The sequence below is a fragment of the Carex rostrata genome, chromosome 3 (assembly GCF_964058835.1).
Source record: "Carex rostrata chromosome 3, lpCarRost1.2, whole genome shotgun sequence".
NCBI lineage: Eukaryota > Viridiplantae > Streptophyta > Magnoliopsida > Poales > Cyperaceae > Carex > Carex rostrata.
The window spans coordinates 5,815,011-5,828,529 of NC_135920.1; the positions used below are offsets into that span (position 1 = coordinate 5,815,011).

Consider the following 13,519-nt stretch of genomic DNA (forward strand, 5'->3'; position numbering starts at 1 on the left):
TCAAATTTGATATATAACCAATTTATTAAATTATTTGGATCGACGTTTCGAATATAAAATTTTAAAATTTGATCCGTAAGTATTTCTACTACAGTACTTATGAAAGCACATTAGTAAAGAAATTATGGTTCTTGGAGCCTTGGAGATCAAATTTTACATTGCTTGAAAAAAAAATTACTATTTGTTTAGAATTTTTGAAAATGACTAAATTTAAAATATTCTAAATAAATAATAAAAAAGTTTCATAAAATATAAATTTTGGTCTCAAAGCACATTTTAATATGGAGATAAGTTTGAATCGACTGTTTAAACTTTAAATCCAATGATTTACAATTCAATGTGAATTTATCACAATCTATATACTACAATTAATGGACATTCTTTTTTTATATTTTCAAACTCCAAACAGTCAATTCGAACTTCTCAACATGATTTTCATATTAAGATGTTCTTGAGACCAATTTTATATTTTTTGGAATTTTTACATTATTAGTTTAGATTGGTACATAATCATTGTTTTTGGATGGTCTACATATAGTGATTTTGTATCAATCTAAAAGATTTCTAAAAATATAAAACTTAGTCTCCAAACAAAAATGAAGATCATATTGAGTGGTTCAGATTATTCTTTGGACTTAAAAAGTAGAAATAAAAAATAGGAAGTATGATAAAGAATAAAAGGCATGCTTAAGCCATTTAAACCATCCTTCTAGCGCTCTTGTACGTGATCTATGCCAACAGATAGTGAAATTTTGTAATATAACGAGCTAATCAATACCATCACACACACCACTGTTGTGAAAAAAGGAGAAAGAAAAAACATATTATAGGAATTAGAAAAAACATAATATAAAAATTAAATGACCTTGATCTGTCTTCTGTCCTTCTCTTGATTTCTCCTCGTAATTAGTATTATATCCACTCCCTAATAATTCGAACATATTACAGAAAGTGCATTTTAACGTGTCATAAAATCTTTCAATGTGTCATGTTATAGAATAAAAAAATCTTCATCTGTCATCTGTTTACAATGTTTTAGTCAAAACTTAAAACAAACACCAAATAAAATAAAAGCTTGCTCTATGCAGGTCAAACGGAGAGTAGAGGAAGGGTGGGGTGGGAGAAAAATGAGAAAGCTACTCGCTCCGCCAAAAAAAAAAAAAAAAAGGAGAAAAAGATAGCGAGAATGATTGTCTTATTCTACACGGACGAAATTTATCACTTTTAAATCGAAGTATAACGGAAGGAAAAGAGAACCCACTAGAATGGAAAAAACCACGTGTTGTGCTGTATCGTATTGTGAAAGGATTTAATTTTTCACGTGCTATGTCGTGATAAAAATGTCAAAAGTTGTAACTTGTAACGTATGTGAATGGTCACATTAAGTGAGTCACGCTGTGCTCAAATGTGTCGTGGTCAAACGTGACTCACGTGACTATTTGATCATAATTTATGTTAGTATATTCAAGATTCACCATATAATCAAAGATCTAACAATCATAATTATATATGACTCACATGACCACGTGCCGTGTCAATTTTTTTAAAAATTATCATGACACAGAACACATGATTCACGGCACGTAAACAACACACGTACCGTATCGTGGCTCCGCCATACCATTTTTCCCACTTTATAGCCTAGCAGCGAAAATGTACTCAATTTACCATTTTTTTCACCTCTTTAGATCTCCGTTTTTGTACAAACAAACAAGTAAAGTTTTGAGGCCGTATCGAATCTCCTAAAGTAATCTAATATTTGAATTTTGGATCGGAACCATCCAATTCGAATTCGTCATTCGAGATTGTATCGCGATTCGAATTCATCTTTCGGGGATGTGTGCACTCTACTTTAGATAGATTATCGCAGAATTGAATCAAACGGTTTCAATTTAAAATTCAAAAATTGAGTTACTTCACTCGATCTGAATTCGTATCTCTCTCAGTCCATCTCCCTCTTGATAGTTCCATCAATGATGCTTTATCTCTCGAAAGATGCGATACTTTAGGTGATATTAATTCGAATTTTTTTTTAATTAGTGGCTTTAAATACCTACTAATAATTTCTTTAATAAAAAAACCTATTACAACGAATCAAATAATCTTAATTTCTTAATCTATTTTTTATTCTCACAATTCTTTATGAACTACTTTAAAATACTCTTCTATATCTATTTACATACACTCTTAATCACTCTAACATCTTAATTCCATCTTTTTCCACAACTGAATTTGCTTTTATGAAATCGCTGAAATCCATCTTATATGCTCAACATCTTCAAAAAAACAATGTTAATCAAACAAAATCTATCCACTTTTAGAAGTACAAAATAATTTATGACAATTAAAAATACAATTTGATATTATTTTACTTATAAGAAAAAAACACGGTCAGCAGTGGTGGTGAGACCAGAGAAAGACAATTTCCTAAAAAGTTTCAAAATACTTTCTTTTGTACTTTCAGAAAAAAAAATGTATTTAAAATAGTTATATAATTATATCTTATCTTAAAAATTTGTGTCATCTTGTGACTCCGCCTCTAACGATTAGGATCTTTGGGCCTTTCTGATATAGACACACAAAAAATATTGTGGGTATTAATTAATTCAACAGGTTTGCATTTGCTATTTTTTTATTTATTTATTATTTTTTTTGTGAACATCTGGCTCATACAAAGGTGGGTGAATTGGGATAGTTTTGGGCTGGACTGTGATTTCCATGGCCTATGTCAATTGAGGATCATGGGGTTCATATAAGGCTTCCGGGCTTTTAAATAGGATGAATTTTTTTTTTTTTTTCAAGAATGTCATTTGTGATTTGTCTAGTGTTATTTAATGCATAATATAAGCTTGACACGTTACTACGTTAGGGTGTTGATAAAATTCGTTAAATAAATTATCTAATCTATCTATAATTGTTAAAGTGGATATTGATAAGAATTTTCTTTCCGTTAATTAGGTATTGAGAAGAGAAATTTGTTGATTTTGAGTAATATATTGGATAAGGAGCAATTTCATACATGTTGTCCTATAGGTAATTAATAAATATAAATAATAAATAATAATTATTTAATCATTGATTTAATTATATAGTATTTATATTATCATATAATTGTTTATAAAATATTTTATATTATTTTATTTATCTATTTTTAAATATGAGGTCAACAAATATGTTTTTTTTTTTCATATTTTACGATATTATGTACAACTATACATGTTCAAATTAAAGTAGTATATTCATTTGTCTTATTGTTTTGTGAGTTAATGGAGCTAGTTTATATAAATTACTTTTTCATATAATAATTATACTTTATTCGTTTGTTGTTCGCTAATTTTAACATATAAGGTAGTATGACATCGGTGTATACTTTATTCATTTGTCTAAATTTTAATGGCCAAAGAGGGAACGAGGAAAAAAAAAATAATACTTGGGTACAAAAAAATCTTCATTTGATTTGTATTGTATATGTTTGACACTTAAAAGATGTTTAGCTTTCATTTCAATTGAGTCCCCCTCCCCTCCTACATTTTTTTTGGAGTCCGACTAGTATGACATCGGTGTCATATGACATTAATTTTAAAATTGATTGAATATACTTCAAACGACTAATTCAAACCGTTCAAACTGATTTACATGAGTGATGCGTTTACATGTAATTTTTTTATATTTTCGAGTTATTTTAGTATCAAATCAAGAGGTAATTTTTTTGAAAAATGGATGTATTAAAATTAACTTAAAAATTCACATATTTGACCACTTGACTTGATACTAAATAAATACAAAAATTTATAAATTTTGCATTAAACGCACAACTAATGAAGTAGATCGATTTGAACGGTTTGGATTCACCGTTTGAAGTCGATTTGATAAGTTTGGAGTTGGTGTTATATAGGCTGAAATGACACTGATGTTATATTAGCTAGACTCTTTTTTTTTTTTGTTTAAATTTTTTGTATTGCCTCAAGTATTGTTCTAACTATTAAAAGTTTTATTTTCAATGTATGAGGGGTGTAAACGGATCGGATGTTATTAAACTGCATATACATACCAATGGTTAAATTGTTTTATTAAATTGCAACAAATGTACTTTATGTTCTTAAATTAATTTATTAAAATGCATATACATACCAATGATTTATTAAACTGCATACACATATATATATTTTGATGAACAAATATAACACTATGACATAATTATGTCATAGTAACTAATGTTTTGTAACCAACAAACTTATCCTGAAAAAATATTAGATCTAATTTATGAATGAAAAAATTATATTTAGATGTTATTCTTTATTAGAATGTACATTAGTAATTTATTTTTAATTATTCAAATTATATTTATATGCGTATTTTAATTGTATCTGTATCCGTTTAATATCCAATTCATATTCTTATTCAAGACTATTCATATTTATATCCTTATTCAAAAAATTATAATGCATAAGAAATTAAGAATACGATTTGAGCACTCTCTGATCTGTATCCAACCATTTACAATCCTAATTGTAATAGTTAGAAAATACATCTTTTCTATATAATTATAATGCTCCTATCTCATGCATAAAGCCGTTTTTTTTTAAGTACCACTCCAATAAATCGGAATTAAATAAATACCACCGGATTTCATAAATTTAAGATTCCGCCACGTTCACAAAATGAATTTGCGCATCAACCCGTTCCCGACTGACCCGTTCACAAAACCATTCTGCGAACCGACCCGTTCCCGACTGACCCATTCCATGACCCGTTCGCAAAACCATTTTGCGGACCGACCCGTAGACCCGTTTCCGACCTGACCCGTCCGCTGGTACCCGTTCGCGACTGACCCGTTCCATGACCCATTCACAAAACCATTTTGCGGACGGATCCGTTCACAAAATGGTTTTGCGAACGGGTCAGTCAGAAACGGGTCGGTTCGCAGAATGGTTTTGTGAACGGGTTAGGAAACGGGTCAGTCGGGAACGGATCGGTGCGCAAATTCATTTTGTGAACGTGGCGGAATCTTAAATTTATAAAATCCGGTGGTATTTATTTAATTCCGATTTATTGGGATGGTACTCAAAAAACGACCAAAAATTAAAAAAAGTAATTGTTGCGTAGTTACCAGAGTCACAGCACATCCTATCTTGACCATAATCAAATTCATGATAGCAACAAAATGATAGTAATGTAACAACTGCATATTGCCGATTTGTCAAATTGCTGGGCATTCAAATTCCTTTTGAAAAGACCCTCTTCTCTTAAACAGTTACACAGTTCACAGCACCAACAGTGCCACATTGAATCAGACCTTAGGCAATAGGTACACCTTATTTTCTGTATGAACTAAAAGCTAAGAAGTAAACTTCAGATAAGGACTGTTTACTGGCCGCTAACCTCATTGTACTCTAAATCAATGAAGTATTTTAAATGATGCAGAAAGTCTAATCTTACCAAATTAATATGCCTAGATGGAAAAGGACAATCATTTCTTTTCTTTTCTTTTTTCTTTTTATATATATATAGAGAGAGTAAGGCTACGGTGAGTAGTGGTTTGCTTTTACCCGAACGGGTATGACCCGTTTTACCCGACCCGTACCCGTTACCCGAGGTACCCGTACCCGTACCCGTGCCCGGGTATAGGCGGGTAAACGGGTACACGGGTACGGGTTTGAGACGGACCGGACTCAATGATTCGGGAAAAAACCCGCCCAACCCGTACCCGTTTTACCCGTACCCGAAACCCGTCTACCCGCACCCGTTTTACCCGTACCCGCACCCGTTTACCCGACCTACTTTACCCTTTTACCCGTGTACTTTTACCCGTTTACCCATTACCCTTTACCCGTTTACCCGTTTTTTTTAAATTCAAAATTCAAAATTATTTTGCCGCCGAAAAAAATAATATTAAAAACAGAAAAAAAAACTAAAAAACAGTATTAAAAAAAAAAAAAAAATACCCGTACCCTACCCGCCCTACCCGACTACCCGTACCCGAGGTACCCGTACCCGTTACCCGGGAGGGGCACGGGTTTGAAACGGGTAGGGTACACTTTTTTAAAACCCTACCCGACCTACCCGTACCCGCCTACCCGACTACCCGCCCTACCCGTACCCGCCCTACCCGACTACCCGCCCTACCCGTACCCGAGGTACCCGTACCCTACCCGAATTCAATCCACTAACGGTGAGTTGCGAAGTAAAGTGACTATTTTACTTTACGCAAATATTTTTGCAATTTTAAAGTTTAAAACGTCAATCCGAACCGCTCAACATGATCTCCATATTGAAATCTGCTTGGAGACCAAATTTTATATTTTTTGAAATTTTTTTACTATTTATTAAGCCACTTTGAAAATCGCCGATCCAGTGGTCCAGAAAATTTTACTGTTCACCCGGATTTTCAGATTTTCAAAGTGGCTTAATAAATAGTAAAAAAATTCCAAAAAATATAAAATTTAGTTTTCAAGCATATTTTAATATAGATTAAACATCTGACGGTTTGGATCGGCTATTTGAACTTTGAAAATGAAGATATTGCGTGAAGTAAAAATGTGTTTTACTTTGTAACTCACCGTAGCCCAACTCTATATATATATATAGATATAGAGAGAGAGAGATGGGCTATGGTGCATTGCAATGCATGGAGGGGTTTGTGCATTGGACCATAAATCTAAAATTTAAAATTTAAATGACCGATCCAAACCGTTCATCTTGTTCTCCATATTAATATGTTCTTGGAGACCAAATTTTACATTTTTCTGAATTTTTTTACTATTTATTAAGTATTTTACAAAATTGTTGATCCAATGGTGGCTTAACAAAACAGTAAAATCAGCAGCCACCATTGGATCGACAATTTTGTAAAATACTTAATAAATAGTAAAAAAATTCAGAAAAATGTAAAATTTGGTCTCCAAGCACATATTAATATGGAGAACAAGATGAACGGTTTGGATCGGCCATTTGGATTTTAAATTTTAGATTTATGGTCCAATGCACAAACCCCTCCATGCATTGCAATGCACCATAGCCCATCTATATATATATATATATATATATATATATATATATATATATATATATATCGTGCTCATTCCTGACAAAAGGTAAAATTCAAGCTAGCAAAGAGCCAAACTCAAGGAATGATCTCAAAGATATTCACATCAGTAAAATTAAGAAGAAATTAAAAACAAATGTCAAACACTAAAATAAATATTAATTAATTTTTAATTTTAAAATCTCTACATTCTGGTATACTTAATTTTTAATTGTTTTTAGCGACCACATTAGTAATTATTACTAAATTATAAATTCCGAGAGCTAATAGAACTAGTTAGAAAGCGATTTTCAAAAAAATCTTTCTAAATTAAAATTTACGGTACATCAGAAAGTACAATAAGAAGTGTCAGCGTGCTATGAGAAATAAAAAAAATATCAACACAGATGCTCTCAAAAAAAATTTTACTTGAATGTAGCTTTGTAAAATTAAAACAATAAGTCGATATTTTTCGGAAATGATAATTCTAATGTCATGAAAATTGCATGTGATGATATGTTTATAAACTTAAATGTGAAATTATTGACAAAGCCCATTTAGTCGCTCGTCAATGACTATCACCGTGATTAATTAATTTTCTATCAAGATTGATTAGTCGGTCAAGATTTTAAAAGCTTGAGATGTTTATTAACTCTCATGATAATGCTGTTCTAACTAAAAAATACGACTTAAAAATAACTTCAGATTTTGGTTTACTATTCCAGCAGTATTGATATTTCAAAATAGAGAATTATATTTTGTATCTCAAAGCTCGTAGCTTCAAAATCCGGCTACAAAAATTTTAAAATTGGAGATATTTGACTGGTTGTTTCCATCTTTATCTCAATATCTCATGCATTTCATACTTCATCATATCTTATATTTTATATCTTTGTTTTCAAAGTCTAAATTGCCGATCCGAACCGCTCAACATAATATATATACTAAAGTATACTTGGAGATGAAATTTTATAATTTTTGGAATTTTTTTACTATTTTTTAAGATAGATACAAAATCATTGTTTTTGAACGGTCCATAAACAGTGATTTTGTATCTATCTTAAAAAAGAGTAAAAAAATTTCATCATCAAACATATTTTAGTATGAATATCATGTTGAACGGTTTGGATCGACAATTTGAACTTGAAAAATAAAAATAAAAATATGAGGTATGAAAGACATGAGATATTGGAACCCTCCTGTGTGTGTGTTTAACTTTGGTCTGTAATTTTACAAATTATAAACAACTGTAATATTAAGTGTGATATCTACTTTTTGTTGGAGTCATTGATAAAAGATGTACCGTAAAATTATAGACTATTTAGTATGCAAAATTATGCTTTCTTAATTGACAGTTTTAATATACAGTAGCTCTTTTACAACGAAAGTAAACTTTCAATATTAATATGCTACTACTTATTGTTTTTATTCTAATGAGCAACATGAAATTATAATAGATATGGCTTATTTGATTGGATAAATATATTTTCTTTCAACTAATAATTTAGATCTCTGCATAGATGTTAATATAAACACATATTTCTTTCAACATGAATGACCGACAGTATATAATAGACAAAAATTAATCTTTAAACATTATATTTTTTTCAGAAGAATTAATTTAAATTATAATTTAAGCTATTAAATAATATATAAAATATAAACAGTTAGTTGAAATATACAATTTAATCTTCCTCGAATATAAATAGCAACCAAACATGATCCTGAGCGAATTAGGCCTCTGTGGGAAAAAACACAGAGGATCAAGACAAAATAATATGATCTTCATTTTGTATGATTTTGCAATATCTTTCTGCTCATAATGATCTTTAGGATTCGTCTATTCAATAGCATCTAGAATCATTCAAAAATAAAATATTGTTGTAGTATGTACCTAATATATGTATTGTTATTCTGGCCCACCTTGATAAAAGCGGACGAAATGTAAAGAAAGCGCTTCAACACATAAGAAAAGCCTAACAAATTATATTCCCAGAAGAAAAAAAATTATAGAAAACATTGCAAAGTTTTTTCAAAATAATCCTTTGTTTTAATATAGAAAAAAGGATAATGAAACTATGAAAGTATAATACAATGTTCTAGTACAAGAGCCGAGTCAGATTTTCAAGTTATAGGGATTAAATATGAATAGGAGTTAGTCATATAAAATTTTCATGCTGCGAATGGAGATCAATATACATATAGCATTTTATACTATATTATATAAAAAAATTGTGTATAAGTACAAAAAAATTTAAAATAAATGAATCAATTGACTCCGTTCCTTGAATGTAGCTCCTATATTATAGGAAATTATTGCTTATATCATTTCGCATGAACTAACATTGGCAGAATGCCAGGGCTCTAGTTGTCACTGATAAATCATTGATCATTGCTAATTAAATAGCATTCAATGCGACTTCAACGAATACAAATTATTTGTTTGACGGGTAAGGATATTGACAGAGTTATTCTTGCTTCATTCAGCGCTTGAATAATAGAGCCAAAGAAGAGCTAAACATGATTTATGCTCTGCATGAAGTAAAAACTAGTCTGTCAATATATTTACACTTATTTAAGGGCACATGCATTTAAGGGGAAAAAAAAAAGGGAAGTTGAGATCAACGGTGAACAAGCAATCTTAATCTTTTGTTGTTTACGCACTTTAATGCAAAAATGAAAATTTTGTTCTCATCAACTTTTTAAGTTTATTTTTTAGGCCATCACTTTCTCTCCCCCTCACCAAACACGTTGCTTCAAAAATGAAGAATTGCATTTTAAGAAAAGAAAAGAAAAAATAACAGAGTTCTGGACAACCATGATAGAAACAGAGTACCTTTTTAATCTTTTATTATTTCATTATCTCTATTTATTTTCACTTAGTAGGCTTCCCAACAAACTGTTGTTGGGATTCGTTCATATAAATCAATTGCTTCTTCATAAAGGCCATTGAACTCTTAGAGTTGATCCAACAATGGATGCTGTTTTGATCTTCCTTGCCATTTCAGTTCTCTTTTCTAATGCTGGTTAGTTATTTCTTGTTCATACAACATTCTTATATGGTTGTATTATTGTGATTTTGATCAGTCTAACCCTGTCTGGTTTTATGTAACGCAGTTGCGTATGATCCGCTCGATCCTAACGGGAATATAACCATTAAATGGGATGTTATATCATGGACACCTGATGGATATGTTGTAAGTACAGAATTTTTTTATTATTTCTCGTTAAATAATGAAAGTTATTGGTTTTCAAGCTTCATGGCCGCTTAAAACATGATCTCGTACAAGTTCGGAATTGCACCTGCATCTAACAAAAAAAACTGATAATAAGGAAATATGTGCAGACAAATATAAACTCACTTTTTTTTTTTTTCAAAAGTCATATAAACCCACTATTATCTCTTCATTTCTTGAATTCTTTGGTATGGTTAAGATTTTGTTTGTTTTGATCGCTTGGGTAGTGATTGATTAACTGCACCAGCAAACTCTGGTAACTGTAATTTGGTTGCTTTAGAATACCAATTCAGCCCATATTATGGATAACCCAAACTTTAGGGAGAAAAAAATTAAATAACACAGGTAAATTGTTTGATAAGTAAAAGAATGGAATTACAAATATGGTATATGAGCAGCCAGTAACAAATGAAGTTAATTTACATCTATTGTAGGCATTGGTTACCATGAACAACTTCCAAATGTACCGGCACATCATGACCCCGGGTTGGACCTTGGGCTGGAGCTGGGCAAAGAAGGAAGTGATCTGGTCCATGGTCGGTGCACAAGCGACTGAGCAAGGTGACTGCTCCAAGTTCAAGGGAGACATTCCTCATTGTTGCAAAAAGACCCCTCAAGTTGTAGATTTACTCCCAGGAGTCCCTTACAATCAACAAATTGCTAATTGTTGCAAAGGCGGTGTTGTTGCAGCATACGGCCAAGACCCCTCAGCAGCTGTCTCAGCATTTCAGGTGCCATATGAATCTTTAATTATATAATTCCTTAAATACATACAATCTTAATTGAGCAAGATTTACTAGAAGGAAGGGGAAAAAACTTGTTAGAAATCGGTAGTGTTTGCTCTATAAATTGCTTGTTGTAATCGTCGCATTTTTATCTCCACCACAGGTGAGTGTCGGGCTTGCGGGCACAACAAATAAGACTGTAAAGCTTCCAAAGAACTTCACCTTGCTTGGACCTGGTCTTGGATATACATGTGGACCAGCAAAGGTAGTCCCATCTACAGTATACTGGACACCTGACCATCGCCGTAAAACACAAGCATTGAGTAAGTACCTTTTAAGGTGCACTGTAATTCAATATTTGCTTATAATAGGCCTTTATAACTTCTACTAAAAATCATACAACTTTTTCGGACAGTGACATGGAATGTGACATGCACGTATAGCCAAGTTCTGGCCTCCAAGTATCCGTCGTGTTGCGTATCTTTGTCAACCTTCTACAATAGTACCATTGTGCCATGCCCCTCCTGCTCATGTGGCTGTCAGCACAAGAATTGCATCCAGTAATTAATTCCTAGCTCTTTAATACATCTTTGAGTCGGTATTTTTCCAGTAAAACTAGTTGAGTCAGTATTTTTCTTTTTTTGTATTTTGGTGCTTCATGTGTGATTTTCCAGAGCTTTGAAGAACTTAAAGCCATTTTGTACTCTGAGGAACCCATTTTTTATTTTCAGAGTTTGCATTAGTTACTGGTATTAATAACTTGTCTGAAGCATTTTGGTTTACGAAGTTTGACCACTCTCTTGCATCTGGGTTGATAATAGTTACCTATAATATTTGTTAGAATATATTCTTATCAACAGTGATTAATCATTTACCAGGAAAGATGCAAAGATTCTGACCAAATCAGGTGTAAACACACCGCGAAAAGATGGCTCCCCACTGCTCCAGTGCACAAGTCACATGTGCCCGATACGGGTCCACTGGCATGTAAAATTAAACTACAAAGATTACTGGAGAGCTAAAATCGCTATAACAAACTTCAATTACCGCATGAATTACACCCAATGGACCCTCGTAGCACAGCATCCAAACCTTAATAACATCACTGAAGTTTTTAGCTTCACTTACAAGCCAGTTTTACTCTACGGTTCCATCAGTAAGTATTTCAGCTTTTGGAAACAACTATTTTAGTACTTAGTCAGACTAGAAAATCCCAATGAAAACAAATGTGATAAGATGCAAAAGAAGAGTTTCTAAGACAGTTTATTGTAACTAAGTTGTTGTTGCTTTAGATTTTTATCCGTGAAAACTCAGAAAAGTATTTGTACCAGAAAGACAAACCTTTGTCAAAGCGTTGCCCATTTGAACAACAATGCTTCTTTAAAATGCATCCAATTTATTTTATTTGATATGACATTATTAAATTTCATCCAATCTTTTCAAAGTGCAACATTAAGACAAAGATATCAAATACATATTGTACTGGAACATGTTTTGGTAGTACTTAATTATGGTAATACTTCATTAGACTTGCTATTTGCTATCATCTATTTAAATATTGATTAATTAACAACAATCAAACTTGATGCAAAACAGATGATACCGGGATGTTTTACGGGTTGAAGTACTTCAACGACCTGCTGATGGAGGCAGGACCTGAAGGCAATGTCCAGTCAGAAATTCTCCTCCAAAAGGATCAGAACACTTTCACATTCAAGCAAGGTTGGGCTTTTCCGCGAAAAGTTTACTTCAACGGGGATGAATGTAAAATGCCCCATCCTGATGACTACCCCCACCTCCCCAACTCAGCTCCTAAATTTGCAGATAGACCCTTGCAACAGTTGTTATTTATTTTGGCATCTTTCCTTGTGGCGCTTCAAATGGTATGAGAATTAGATGAAATATTTTGGAAATTGCAGAACAGAAATCCATCGACAAACTGCAGAGAACTTTTAGGAATGCTTGAGATTTTGTACTTGTAGAGGACGAAATTGAACGATATTTTGATTTTATTTTTGGCAAATGTCCCATGGACCAAAACGATTCTATTGTAAACAATTGATGAAGAGAAGGGACAAAGCATGATTCGATGGGCGATTTGTGTAATTGTTTTTATGAATCTCCGAATATATTTTTTGTCTATAATGAAAATATTGAATTTATGAATTTCAAATTTAAACAAACATTGTTGTCAAGTTCTCTGTGATTTCAATACCGTGCTAGTTTGGTTCCACATTGAGCCAATCGCAGGATAAACCAGGCCAATTTGTTTTAAATGAATTCAGTCAATAAGGCCGAAAATTAAATTGAATCGAATTGAAACAAAGGTGGAACGCGCAGCTGTATTGAAAATGACAAGGTTTACATCCCCAAATTTTGACCTACAGGTGAAATATCAATTTTCCAGACTGGCATGCACCAACACTTTACATAATACGTGCCCAAATTTTGACCTTCTAATTGTCAGTGACACGTGGAACATGACTTAAGCAGGCGTAATACTTTAAAAAAAAATAAAAGTAAACTGTCACATT

The 13,519-nt window shown here is 32.1% G+C and overlaps 1 protein-coding gene across 1 annotated transcript; it reads left to right on the forward strand.

The window, feature by feature from the left end:
• The first annotated feature begins 9,803 nt into the window (after nucleotides 1-9,803).
• Nucleotides 9,804-13,091, forward strand: LOC144551115 (COBRA-like protein 4). The gene is made up of 7 exons (XM_078298928.1): nucleotides 9,804-10,050; nucleotides 10,142-10,221; nucleotides 10,695-10,991; nucleotides 11,149-11,308; nucleotides 11,401-11,545; nucleotides 11,864-12,141; nucleotides 12,582-13,091. The coding sequence occupies exons 1-7, from the start codon at nucleotides 9,999-10,001 to the stop codon at nucleotides 12,872-12,874; spliced, it is 1,305 nt and encodes a 434-aa protein (XP_078155054.1). The 5' UTR covers nucleotides 9,804-9,998; the 3' UTR covers nucleotides 12,875-13,091.
• Nucleotides 13,092-13,519: the final 428 nt, after the last annotated feature.

Bases quoted from the DNA above. Each gene is read 5' to 3' on its own strand.
- LOC144551115 (XM_078298928.1), top strand. From the start codon at position 9,999: ATGGATGCTGTTTTGATCTTCCTTGCCATTTCAGTTCTCTTTTCTAAT. The intron at 10,222-10,694 runs GTAAGTACAGAA...CATCTATTGTAG, and splicing joins GGACACCTGATGGATATGTT to GCATTGGTTACCATGAACAA. The intron at 11,309-11,400 runs GTAAGTACCTTT...TTTTTCGGACAG, and splicing joins CCGTAAAACACAAGCATTGA to TGACATGGAATGTGACATGC.